Here is a 14,381-nt window from a genome sequence, read left to right as displayed (position 1 = left end):
CCCACATCCTGACTCTGGCCTGGAACTCTACCCCGCTTCATGTATCAACAGAAAATCACTCCCAGTATTCAAAGCCTTATTAAAAGCACATTTCCTCCAAGAGGCCTACCCCAACTGAGCCCTCATTTCTTCTTCTCCCACCTCCTTCTGTGTCGCCTTCTGCACTTGGATTTGTACTCCACCCTTAGCCCCACAGCGCTAATTTACATATCTATAATTTATTTTTATATTGTTGTCTGTCCTTAGGGACTGTAAGTTCTTTGTGGTCTCATTGTGGTCAGGGAATATATCTGTTAATTGTTATTGTCATTGTGTATGGTATAGTATGCTAATACTATAGACTAATACTAATAGTACAGTATGCTAATACTGTACTATACTTAGTATAGTACTTTGCACAACGTAAGCGCTCAGTAAATATAACTGAATGAATGGTCAGTGAACATGTCTACCAATTCTGTTACAGTGTACTGTCTTACACACTTAGTATAGTGTTCTGCACACAGTATGAACTCAATAAATACAACTGATTGGTTGGTTGAGGTGACAAAGGTTTGCCCTGCTTGTTTTCCCTGACATATGGGAATTACTATTACATACATCCACACTAGCATTTTTACCCTCAATACGAAGACCGCTGGACCATCTGAAAACTTAAACAGAACCAAAAAAACAGATGCATTTCAGTAGCCCAAAACTACAATGCTGCCAAATTGACTCAGGCTGTGAAAGCCTTCAAAATATAGGTCACAGGTATAGTTTGAAGAGAGCAGATGATGGGAATAAAGGATGTCCAAAAAAAGACAGAGACAAAAAAAGCAGAGACATTCATTCCTAGGTTTGTGATTTTTGAACTGTCATTAAAAAACTGAAAAATGGTCTACTAAATAACTTAACCCTAGATTCATTTATTTCAGAAACAGTTATTTCAGGATGCTAAAGTTGCTAGAATTATAACAAACCTCTTATTTCCCTGTGACACAGCCAGGAGTGCATTATGCCTATAATAATTGCCTTGTTTCCACTCAGAGATTTTCAACCAGTTTTAGAAATTGTCACCCTCTGGGTCTCAAGGTTTCACCTGAACCCCCAACCCCCACCAACACCTCTCTCCTAAAATATCCCCCTTACATCCTGGCCTCTTTCACAGTCAGGCCCTCAACACCCTCCAAAACTGCCAAGCACCTCTTTTCACCTCAGTTTATACACAGGGCAGTATCAGCAGGCAGGCAAATAAAGAGTCCAAAGCTTCAGAGACTGAGCTTTGTAAAGCACATGGCCTAGTGGATACAGCACAAGCCTGGAAGTCAGAGTTCTTGGGTTCTAATCCCACCTCGGCCATTTATCTGCTGTGTGACCTTGGGCAAGTCACTTAACTTCTCACTTCATTTGTACAATGGGGATTAGGAAGTGAGCTCTAAATGGGTCAGGGACTGTGTCCAACCCGATTATTTTATATCTACCCTGCTGCTTAGTCTAGTGCCTGGAGCATAGTAAGTGCTTAACAAATACTATTAAAAAAACAAAACAAACAAAAGAAACCCACTTTCTGTCCTATCACCTGTTCCCGCTGCTGCTCCTTGCTTGGTTGCTGAGAGTTCTAATTGCCTTTCTTCTTTGCTAGCTTTAATAGACTTAAACTCCTCAGGGTTTTGATGTACAGTATACTCACCCATTGCAAACGTCTTCTCCAAATGATTGCTCTAAGGATTCTTTCTTCTCTTCTAGGTGTATTTGCTCTCTTCTATGTCAGTAACCAGTTTCGGACTTTCCCCTTCTCCACTAAGGACCAGTGCATCATTTTCTACAGCGGCCTTCGAGGAGCTGGCAGTTTTTCACTTGCATTTTTGCTTCCGCTGTCTCTTTTCCCTAGGAAGAAAATGTTTGTTACAGCTACTCTTGTAGTTATATACTTTACTGTATTCATTCAGGTAAGTGTTTGTATTTGATTAAAGAAGGTTAACATCTCCCTAGTGGAAATATGAATAGTTTTTGTTGAATACCCGCAGGGTGCAATCCAATGAATGCATATTTCCTTCACTCTTGTTGAGATTCCCAGGCTATTCAATACCCCTATCTCCCACTCTCCCACTGAAAATGCTGGTTGCACTATTGTAAGGCCTAGGAACTCAGTTTCTTACTATCATAGGTCAGCAGGGGCTCCTGGGAGCAGGCAAGATGGCAGAAGGTGTGGGGACGATTGGTGAGATTGCGGCATCTTTTGGAAGAGCCATCCCTTTACCCTTTCTGGCCTGAACAAACCTCAAAAATCCAGGGGCCCTGTCTTGAATACTCCTCCTCCTAATAATAATAATAGTAATAATAATAGTATTTGTTAAGTGTTTACTATGTATCAAGCACTGGGCTAAAGTAATCAGGTCCCACATAGGCCTCACAGTCTGAGTATAAGGGAAAACAAAAAGAACATCATTTTGCAGATGAGCTATATGAGACCACTTGTTCGCTATGTGATCTTGGGCAAGTCACTTGACTGTAAGATGGGGATTACGCGTCTACACGCGCTGCCTAGAATTCCTCAACAACAACTCTCTCCTCGACCCCCTCCAGTCTGGCTTCTGTCGCCTACATTCCACGGAAACTGCCCTCTCAAAGGTCACCAATGACCTCCTGCTTGCCAAATCCAACGGCTCATACTCTGTCCTAATCCTCCTCGACCTCTCAGCTGCCTTCGACACTGTGGACCACCCCCTTCTCCTCAACACGCTATCTGACCTTGGCTTCACAGACTCTGTCCTCTCCTGGTTCTCCTCTTATCTCTCTGGTCATTCTTTCTCAGTTTCTTTTGCAGGCTCCTCCTCCCCCTCCCATCCTCTTACTGTGGGGGTTCCCCAAGGTTCAGTGCTTGGTCCCCTTCTGTTCTCGATCTACACGCACTCCCTTCATGACCTCATTCGCTCCCACAGCTTCAACTATCATCTCTACGCTGATGACACCCAGATCTACTTCTCTTCCCCTGCTCTCTCCCCCTCTCTCCAGGCTTGCATCTCCTCCTGCCCTCAGGACATCTCCATCTGGATGTCTGCCTGCCACCTAAAGCTCAACATGTCGAAGACTGAACTCCTTGTCTTCCCTCCCAAACCATGCCCTCTCCCTGACTTTCCCATCTCTGTTGACGGCACTACCATCCTTCCCGTCTCACAAGCCTGCAACCTTGGTGTCATCCTCGACTCCGCTCTCTCATTCACCCCTCACATCCAAGCCGTCACCAAAACTTGCCGGTCTCAGTTCCGCAACATTGCCAAGATCCACCCTTTCCTCTCCATCCGTACTGCTACCCTGCTCATTCAAGCTCTCATCCTATCCCCTCTGGACTACTGCAGCAGCCTTCTCTCTGATCTCCCATCCTCGTGTCTCTCCCCACTTCAATCCATACTTCATGCTGCTGCCCGGATTATCTTTGTCCAGAAATGCTCTGGGCATATTACTCCCCTCCTCAAAAATCTCCAGTGGCTACCAATCAATCTGCGCATCAGGCAGAAACTACTCCCCCTGGGCTTCAAGGCTGTCCATCACCTCGCCCCCTCCTACCTCACCTCCCTTCTCTCCTTCTACAGCCCACCCCGCACCCTCCGCTCCTCCGCCGCTAATCTCCTCACCGTACCTCGTTCTCGCCTGTCCCGCCATCGACCCCCGACCCATGTCCTCCCCCGGGCCTGGAATGCCCTCCCTCTGCCCATCCACCAAGCTAGCTCTCTTCCTCCCTTCAAGGCCCTACTGAGAGCTCACCTCCTCCAGGAGGCCTTCCCAGACTGAGCCCCTTCCTTCCTCTCCCCCTCGTCCCCCTCTCTATCCCCCCCATTTTACCTTCTTCCCTTCCCCACAGCACCTGTATGTATGTATATATGTTTGTACATATTTATTACTCTATTTATTTTACTTGTACATATCTATTCTATTTATTTTACTTTGTTAGTATGTTTGGTTTTGTTCTCTGTCTCCCCCTTTTAGACTGTGAGCCCACTGCTGGGTAGGGACTGTCTCTATATGTTGCCAACTTGTACTTCCCAAGCGCTTAGTACAGTGCTCTGCACACAGTAAGCGCTCAATAAATACGATTGATGATGAAGATGATGATTAAGACTGTGAGCCACATGTGAGCCAGGGACTGGGTCCAACCTAATTAACTTGTATCTACTCCAGTGCTTAGTACAGTGCCTAGCACACAGTAAACACTCAACAAATACCAAAACAAAACAAAACAAAAAAACTAGTCACATATTTGTCCATGACATGACAAACCAACTCCATTACACTCACTTATCTGAACATTTAATTACTGAAGTATCACTGGATACAATAGGAACGTATCTACCAACTCTGTTATATTGTACTTTCTCAAGCATTTAATATAGTGCTCTGCACTCAATAAATATGAGTGATTGATTGATTGATTCTGAGTGTCAGTTTTCCACTGAGCCAGGTAAACTCACAGATATATCTTCCAGTCTTTTGGGGCATGATCAAACAATGATGTATGTTGTGTTCTTTCCCGTGCAGGGAATCACAATTGGTCCACTGGTTAGGTACCTAGATGTGAAGAAGACCAATAAAAAGGAGTCCATCAATGAAGAACTTCACATCCGTGTAAGAAAACAGTTCTCAAGCTTTTTCTTCTCACAGCCCATCTCAGGACTCTTTCATCATGATACCTTTTCCTCCTCCCCCACTCCTAAGAAACACTGTCCTATTTTAAAAAGAGAAAGAGAAAAATGCTCCATTACAGACAGTGTGGAATTTCTCAAACCTGTGTAGTGTACATGTATCTTTAAAAAGAATAAGCATTTGTGATGCCAGGTTCATAAAATGACATCTCACAAGGCTTAGGAAGAGAAACTCAAGGTGAAAAAATCTTTTCTCACTAACCTCCTGGTTGATTGCTGTTCTCTGTGAGAAAATGTTGCTGGGGAAATACATGCGGATTTCAAAAGTCAATCCTGCATCTGGCAGCAGCGATCAGTAATAAAGTTATAGATGTATAGTCCATAGTTGGAGAGAGGCAATGGAGAAGCAGAAACTCCTGACCATTGCTTTTAAGACACTCCATCTGCTTGCTCTTTCTCCTTTTTATCCATTCTCTTCTTTCTACACCCCAACTCTAACTCTTTATTTCTCTCAAACTAACCTTTGTCTCTCTCACCCCCCAACACTTCCTTCCGCCTGAAACTCATTTCCTCTCAAATCCACCAGAAACCACTCTTCAAATCTTCTAAGCCTAACCCCTCAAATCTTATCTCCTCCAGAGGCCTTCCCCAATCAACTCTCTCTTCTTCCCCAGCTTACGTCTTCGTAACTACCACCTCAGTACTTCGGTATCAACTCAGAACCACCTGTAACACTTCAGTAGATATCATGTCCTATTTGCCTATTTACTCATTCATTCATTCAGTTGTATTTATTGAGCGCTTACTGTGTGCAGAGCACTGTACTAAGGCCTTGGAAAGTACAATTTGGCACATCTCCATATCCACATTTTTCTCTTCTTATCTGTAAATGATTTTTATGACCATGTCCCCCGTGAGATTGTAAATTACTTCAGGGTGGAGATTGTGTCTACCAACCCAATTGTACTTTCCCAAGAATTAGTACAGGGTTCTGCACATAAATGATGCTCAAAGAATACTATCAATTGGTTCTGATTAGGTGTTCCAGGAATTTAAGGGACCTAACATTCTGTTGGGTGTTAAAATGTATCAATATATGCCTTTATTTTTCGAAAATGCTTTCATATGCACCACCTCTTTAAGGTAGGTATCGTTGTGCCTATTTTACCAAAGAAGGAAAAGCACTGTAAGGTCAATTAAATAACAATCCAAAGTCACAGCAGATTAGTACAGAGGTGGGACTAGAAGTCAAGGCTCCCGATTTCCCAACCCAGACTCTTCCCACTAAACCATCCTGTCTAGCATGGTATGTAATCTTTTTTCAATATATTTTTCAAAATGAAAACCTCTCATACATGTGACCAGCGGTTACTTTCTCATGTTTGATTTTGGTAGCTCATGGATCACTTGAAAGCCGGAATTGAAGATGTATGTGGACAGTGGAGCCACTATCAAGTGAGAGACAAGTAAGGAATCTGAATTTCTCATTTGCTTTTGATGCCTGGGAGAGCAATATTCCTATCTAAAAACATAGAATTCCATATACTCCATTGTCTCACCACTACATCTTCCACTGCTACATTTCAGTCCTTACCATTTGCCTTGATCTGGAGCTCTGGCTTCCTGTGCAGACAGCTTGCTTGCTGCTCCCTCTATAGCACATGACCAATCCAAAATGAGATTCCAGAACCCCAAGCAGCTGTGTCTGGAGCAAAGAAGGCCCCAAAAGACAAAGGTAAACCAATCAAAACCCACCTAGGACATATGATTAATAATAAGAATAATAATAATTGCATTTATTAAGTGCTTACGATGTGCAAAGCACTGTTCTAAGCGTTGGGGAGGTTACAAGGTCATCAGATTGTCCCACGTGGGGCTCACAGCCTTAATCCCCATTTTACAGATGAGGGAACTGAGGCACAGAGAAGTTAAGTGACTTGCCCAAAGTCACACAGCTGACAATTGGCAGAGCCCGGTATTCAAACCCATGACCTATGACTCCAAAGCCCAGGATCTTTCCACTGAGCCACGCTGCTTACAAGGCAGTCATATGATTGCAACCCAAATGTTAAGAAAGTTGCTTCTTCCCCTAAAAGCAAAGGTGGCAAAGCAACTGCTCTGAATAAATAAAAAATGATTACAGGGCTAATCGTCAAGACTAATGCCCAGAATACAAACCCAGTCTCATGTATCTGGACATTTCAGTTGCCTCTAGACTGTAAGCTCATTGTGGACAGGGAATATGTCTGTTGTTATATTGTAGTCTCTCAAGCACTTAGTACAGTGTTCTGTACACAGTAAGTGTAGCGTGGCTCAGTGGAAAGTGCACAGACTTTGGAGTCAGAGGTCATGGGTTCAAATCCCGGCTCTGCCACTTGTCAGCTGTGTGACTTTGGGCAAGTCACTTAACTTCTCTGGGACTCAGTTACCTCATCTGTAAAATGGGGATTAAGACTGTGAGCCCCCTTGAGACAACCTGATCACCTTGTAACCTCCCCAGCACTTAGAACAGTGCTTTGCACATAGTAAGCGCTTAATAAATGCCATTTAAAAAAAAATAAGTGCTCAATAAATATGATTGACTGACTGACTGACTAATGGATTAGCTATAAAGTCAGGTATTCTAGCCAGTCTGTAGATCCAAGTCTGTAGAAAGCCTATACAGTTTCTCTAGATTCAGGCTGTCAGGATATATTTTTTTCTGAATTAGCAGTATTCAAAATTATCTGCATCATAGTGGGCCCAAACATCTGTTGTCTCCCCCTTCTAGACTGTAAGCCCACTGTTGGGTAGGGACTGTCTCTATATGTTGCCAACTTGTACTTCCCAAGCGCTTAGTACAGTGCTCTGCACACAGTAAGCGCTCAATAAATATGATTGATTGACTGATTGATTAACTACCAGTCTAAGGAAGCAGCATGGTCTAGTGGATAAAGCATGGACCTGGGAGTCAGGAGGACCTGGGTTCTAATCCCAGTTCTGCCACTTGTCTGCTGTGTGACCTTGGGCAAGTCACTCACTTCTCTGGGCCTCAGTTGCCTCATCTGTGAAATTGGGATTAAGACTGTGAGCCCCTTGTGGGATTGTGTCCAGTCCGATTTGCATATATCTACCCCAGTGCTTAGTACAGTGCCTGACACATAGTAAATGCTTAATAAATACCACAATAATAATTATTATTATTGGCATCTGGCTGAATAGGCCAGATTGACTTGTGCTTGCAGCTGCTGCCTTTAAGGACCATTATAATGTAGTATTTCTTCCAATTTCTCAACCCGTCCTTGCCTCTATTTTACAGTGGGAACCAAGCTACCCCAATCCTTACTCCTTTGTACTCTTTGCCCTGATTGCAACTTGTGCCTTTCCTTTGTCAAGCTAATTATCAATATAAGTAGGGTAACAGACCAGTCTTCCTTGCCTTTTCTTTTTCTATTTTTCTTCTCAAATCATGGACAGGGAATGTGACTCCTAATTCTGTTGTACTCTCCCTAGTGCTCAGTAAAGTGTTCTGCATATAGTAGGTGCTCAGTTAATAGTAATGATTGATTCTTGTATTTTTATCATTCTCTTGCTTTCTTCCTTTTTAAAATAAATATTACAGATTTAGGTTCAGGTTTCACAAAAACTTGTCTCCTATGGCTTTAATGGGCATAATGGAATGATAGTCTCTCTCCTGTTTGTTTTTTTTACAACGGTATTTAAGTACTTACTATGTTCCAGGCACTCTTCTAAACACAGAGTTGGATTCAAGATCATCTGGGTAGACATAATTCCTTTCCATTCATTCATTCAATCATATGCCCGTTTAGTTGTTTTGATGTATATATAAATAAATAAATAGTATAAGTAAATAAATATTAAATTTATAAATAATATAAATAAATAGAATTTATCCATATATAAATTCTATTTAGATGTATGTATATAAATTCTATTTATTTATATTGCTGCTATTGATGCCTGTTTCCTTGTTTTGAGGTCTGTCTCCCCCCTTCTAGACTGTAAGCCCACTGTGGACAAGGATTGTCTCTATTGCTGAATTATACTTTCCAAGCACTTAGTATAGTGCTCTGCACACAGTAGGCATTCAATAAATATGATTGAATGAATGAATGAATTCATTGAGTGCTTACTGTGTGCAGAGCACTGTACTAAGCACTTGGGGAGAGTATAATATAACAATAAACAGACATATTCCCTTTCCTACATGGAGGTCACAGGCTTATTTCCCATATTACAGATGAGGTAACTGAGGCACAGAGAAGTTAAGTGAAGTTAAAGTCACACAGTAGGCAAGTGGCAGAGCTGGGATTAAAGCCCAGGTCCTCTGACTCTCAGATCTGTCCTCTTTCCACTAGGCCATGGTGCTTCTCTACTTCTTTATCTTTTTCTCTGTCACTCTCTGCCTTTTTCATTCTGTCTCTGCCTCTCTCCCTCTTTCTTCTTCTCTTCCTCTCTGTGTGTCTCTGCCTCTATTTTTCACATACATTCCCACATGTATTCAGAAACGCGAGTAAACAATATCAATGCACTAAAACAAAACAAAAATCATTTCAGGTTTAAAAAGTTTGACCACAAATATCTACGGAAAGTCCTGATCCGGGAGAACCAGCCCAAATCCAGCATTGTTTCTCTATACAAGAAACTGGAAATGAAGCAGGCTATTGAGATGGTCGAAACTGGGATCCTGAATACTACCGCCTTTGTGATTCCGCTCCAGTAAGTAACTTTATCTGTTTGTTCTGGGGAGGGCACATCAGAGTGAATACCCTAAAGAGAATCAAGTAGTTCATTGAAATGCAAACCAGGACAATGAGTTTTATGATAGAGTAACTGGGAAAGTTAACCATCTCAAGATAATAGATAATCCCCTGTTCCTCCTTCACGTCTTGGTTTTAAATGGTATTTGTGAAGCACTTACTATGTGTCAAACACTCTGTTTAAGCGCTGGGATAGATACAAGTTAATTATGTTGGACACATTCCCTGTCCTGCATGGGATTCACAGTCTAAGTAAGAGGGAGAACAGGGGAACTCAGGTACAGAGAAGTTAAGTGACTTGCCTAAAGTCACACAGCAAGCATTTGGCGGAGTCAGAATTAGAACCCAGGTCTTCTGACTCCGAGGCCCGTGCTCTTTCCACTAGGCCATACGGATTTTCATCTTTCCTGCCTGGGACCTCTTGCTTAGTCCCCCTTGACTGCCTGGAATGCCTTCCCCCTTCACATCTGACAGATCATAGCTTTCTCCATCTTCAAAGCTCCTCTGAAATCACATCTCTCCAGGAAACCTTCCCCAATCAATCATCCCACTTTATATATCCCAACTGACACTTCAGCTCTACTGTGCCACATAGGGACTTCAGTACTCATTACCCCACAGCACTTATGTTCTATTTTCTATTCTTTCTGTTTGTATTCTATTAAAGGGTATCTTCCCTGTTAGATTATAAACTCCTTGAGGGCAAGGATCTTGAATGCTAATTCTATTGTATCATCATCATCAATCATATTTATTGAGCGCTTACTGTGTGCAGAGCACTGTACTAAGTGCTTGGGAAGTACAAGTTGGCAACACATAGAGACAGTCCCTACCCAACAGTGGGCTCACAGTCTAAAAGATTGTAGTCTCCCAAGTGCTTAATACAGTGCTCAGCACAAACTAAATGCTCAGTAAATGCCCTTCATTGATTGTTTTGACTGATCCTAAATAGAAAGCCATGGTCCCAAGACTTCGATGGATAGTTTTATGGAAACAATTTCTTGAATTAGCATGGCTAGAGCCTTTCAAAGTCCTTTTCATGCCAAAGTTAATATATTTTAAGGTATCTCCTTTTGCATCAAAATCACAGTGTGTACTAAAACATTTTCTATTTCTCACCCTCCATCAGTCCTGCCCTTCTTAAACCCTCATCATCTCCCTTAACCCCAAGCCTTCTCCTCCCATTTTTCCATTATTTCCATATGCAGGTAAATGCCGGATAACGTTTTCCTCTGGAGTGGCTCAAGTACCAACAAATCAAATAGAGCCACTGGGTATCTCTTTGGGACAGAAATTCTTGTAGTGTTTGTGGTGGGAAGGAGTGTGCTATCTGAGGAAGAAACATTTTGAGAAAAAAGAGAATTTGCTATGAACCATTCGCAACTCAAATAGATCATAGGAAATTAGTCCCATGTCCAGGAAGTTGCACAAGTGGAGAAAAGTTTAAGTGTTCATCAGAAAGTTGGGTTTAGGAGAAGCAGTATATTTAATAATAATAATAATAATGGTATTTGTTAAGCACCTACTATGTGCCAAGCTGTTCTAAGTGCTGGGGTAGAAACAAGGTTATCAGGTTGTCCCACGTGGAGCCCACAGTCTCGATCCCCATTTTACAGATGAGGTAACTGAGGCACAGAATTTAGTGGCTTGCCCGAAGTCACACAGCAGACAAGTGTTGGAGCCAGGATTAGAACCCACATCCTCTGACTCCCAAGCCCGGGCTCTTTCCACTAAAGCCACACTTGGTGAGAAAGAGGAGCATGGTGAGATGTTAGCAGAAAATGTGTACAGGAGATGTTTGGGCTTAAGAAACAGACAGTGTAAGCCTTTTTCCCCTTGAGAAGTGACTTTTTAGTTCTGGGTATATCTTGAGAGAGATTCCCACGTTTTAAATCGAAGCTCTTTTGAAGGCTACACCTATCTTTCATTACACCTGGGGACTGTTTAATAAAATATTGCTCATGGATCTATCATGCAGTCATGGGGGCAGGGGGAGCACCTAGGTTGTAGCACACTGTCTCAACATCATCCTGTTTATATGTTCCCCCCCTCTCTTCCAACAAAGTGTCAGATGGAGAGACTTTGTTGTGACCTTCATTTAATAATCATAGTAATAATAATAATAATGGCATTTATTAAGCGCTTACTATGTGCAAAGCACTGTTCAAAGCACTGATCTAAGCGCTGAGCACTGCTAAGGTCAGGGGAAGCACTAGGACTAGATCTCAGTACTGTTAACGTGTGTGTTAACACCAAGATCGCACCGTCTGCTCTTGGGAGATTGATAAATTGGAGTCAGCTACCCTAGGAATGGAACACTTTCCTCCCCTGATTTGTGATTTGTTTGTTCTGACCTGACATATTAATGTCTTTCTCCCCCCTAGAGTTGAAGCCCACTGTAGGCAGGGAACATGTCTACCAATTCTGTTATATTATACTCGCCCAAGTGCTTACTACAGTGCTCTGCACACAATATGTGCTCAATAAATATAATTGATTGATGGATGTTATGGATTTCAGTCACAGTTCTCAGTTTACTGAGTGAGTTTGAGCTGTCCTGAGAAAAACAGCTAATGTTCAGAGCTCTAAGAACGAGCATTTCCATCCACTTGGAAGTGAAGCTACTTCCATCTGCTTTGGTGTACAGGTCTGAGGATACTTTGCAAAGAAAATGTCTTGCATTTGGTTTCTGAAAATGAGTGAAAAAATGAACATTTTTTAGAGATTTCCCTTTCCACATAGATGGAGATGCACAGATTGGCATTTACTGTGCTTCTAAGTTGTTTGTGAGAGGGATTTATCTCAGTTGAAAATCAGCCCTGCATACAAAACATATTTTTGATCCAAGTAGTTCCGTATTAATTTTTCAACCATTTCCCTCTGAGCTATTTGTAAAGTTTTTTCTAAAAACAGTTTACAAACTTTTTTCTAAAATAAATTGAAACAGTGTTCAAATCAACCCTTCTTATTCCACCCTCCTGGTTTTCAAGAGCACTAGAGAGTTACTTTCTTTTGTTTGGAAAAAAAATCGGATAGTAATCTTAAAACAAAATTTGAAGCTCTTAAGCATTTAGTACAGTGCTCACCAGACAGTAAATGATCAATAAATTCTGTTGAATGAATGATTGATTGTAAGCTCCTTGTGGACAGTGATCACATCTCTCAACTCTGTTGTACTTTCCCAAGCACTTAGCATAGCACGCTACATAAAGTAAGTGATCACAGAATCAGCATGGCTTAGTGGATAGAGCACAGGCCTTGTTGTCAGAAGGACCTGGGTTCTAATCCCGGCTCTGTCACATGTCTTCTGTGAGACCTTGGACAAGTCACTTCATTTCTCTGTGCCTCAGTTGCCTTATCTGTAAAATGGTGATTAAGACTCTGAGTTCCATGTGGAACCGGGACTGTGTCCAATCTGATTAACATGTATCTACCCTAGTGCTTAAAACAGTGCTTGGCACAAAGTAAGCACTTAATGAGAACCATAATTATTTATTATTATTATTATTATCATTAATAAATACCACTGATTGATTGATCAAATGCAAAGGAAAAGAGACTTAGAAGGCACAAGATACATTTAGATTTAGGCTTGAGCCCATTGGAAGCCAGTTTGATACATAGTACTAAGTAGTTTCTATATTAAATTCAAAGTGATTGAGCTCCGAATAAACAAACTCCATAAGAAAGAGTAGATTCGGTGCTGCCTTCTTTGAAAATGGGGAAAATCAGTGTTGTTTAACTGGTTCATAGCCTATTGTTTTTGAGATTCTCAGAGCTTGGTTTTCAGGAGCTGGTGATTCCTGAGGATCATTAAGAGTCTATGAATCAAGAGTCTAAGAAGCCCCTGGCTCAGACCTCACAGACAGAATATTGAATAAGTAATACTTGATGAAGAGCTCATGTAATGGTTTTGAAAATCTGAGGATTAAGTGCTAACCTAATATTTTGTTAATCTTAAATTTAAAAATTCAGATTACTTGAATTAAAACTGACCTATAAAATTCAAAATCTTAAAAAAGCATAAATGATTTTAGACTATAAGCTCCATGTGGGTATGGACCATATCTATCAACTCTGTTGTAATATACTTTTCCAAATGTGTAGTAAAGTGCTCTGCACACAGTAAGTTTTCAAATTTAAAGCATCGATTGATTGAATGGCGATCATAGTATTTCAAAACACTGAACCCTAGTTAGGTAATGGCTTTCCTTGGTGTTAATCCTACATTTCACAGATGACAGTTCAAAATAAGACTTCTAACAAATATTCTGGGATCCTCTAGACTGTAAGCTCACTGTGGACAGGGAACTTATCTACCAATTCTATTATATTGTACTCTCCCAAGCGCTTAGAACAATGTTCTGCACACAGTAAGCACTCAATAAATATGATTTGTTGATTGAGTGGCAAAAATACTCATATATTGCTATTATTATTATATTCATTAAGTGCTTACTATGAGCCAAAGTATGATGCTAAGTACTAGGGTAGGCCAAGGTAATCAGATCAAACACAGTCCCTCCCACATGAGGTTCACAATCTAAGAGAGAGGAAGAGTAACTCTTTTATCTCCATTTTACAGATGAGGAAACTGAGACACAAAGACCAAAGGTAGAGTTCAGCTTAGAATCCAGGTCTCCTGACTCCCAAACTCAAGGTCTTTCCATTAGGACACACACTTTCATATCTTCCACCATTAACTGTTACCAGTCCTGAGTATATCTTAGAGGCCCTGTGAAAAAAGACATCAGCTCCTCCACATCATATTCATACATGCATTGCTCCTCTAATGCTGACCTTCTCACTTTACCTTGATCTCACCTATCTCACCACTGACCTGTGGCACACATCCTTCCTCTGGCCTGGGACACCCTTCCTCCTCATATCTGACAGACAATTACTATCCCCCCTTCCCCCCGCCTCAAAGCCTTATTCATTCAATCGTATTTATTGAGCACTTACTGTGTGCAGAGCACTGTACTAATTGAAGGCACAT

The 14,381-nt window shown here is 41.5% G+C and overlaps 1 protein-coding gene across 1 annotated transcript in view; it reads left to right on the top strand.

The window, feature by feature from the left end:
* The window catches only part of SLC9A4 (solute carrier family 9 member A4), a 52,912-nt gene that overhangs the window by 19,043 nt on the left and 19,488 nt on the right, over positions 1 to 14,381 (top strand). Inside the window, exons 5-8 of the mRNA XM_038770136.1 lie at positions 1,729 to 1,931; positions 4,519 to 4,605; positions 6,018 to 6,088; positions 9,180 to 9,341. Coding sequence (XP_038626064.1) covers positions 1,729 to 1,931; positions 4,519 to 4,605; positions 6,018 to 6,088; positions 9,180 to 9,341 — 523 coding nt within the window. The remainder of the gene's footprint in view (positions 1 to 1,728; positions 1,932 to 4,518; positions 4,606 to 6,017; positions 6,089 to 9,179; positions 9,342 to 14,381) is intronic.

Source organism: Tachyglossus aculeatus, chromosome 2 (assembly GCF_015852505.1).
Source record: "Tachyglossus aculeatus isolate mTacAcu1 chromosome 2, mTacAcu1.pri, whole genome shotgun sequence".
Classification (NCBI taxonomy): Eukaryota; Metazoa; Chordata; class Mammalia; order Monotremata; family Tachyglossidae; genus Tachyglossus; species Tachyglossus aculeatus.
This window is presented reverse-complemented; position numbering and strand designations above follow the sequence as displayed.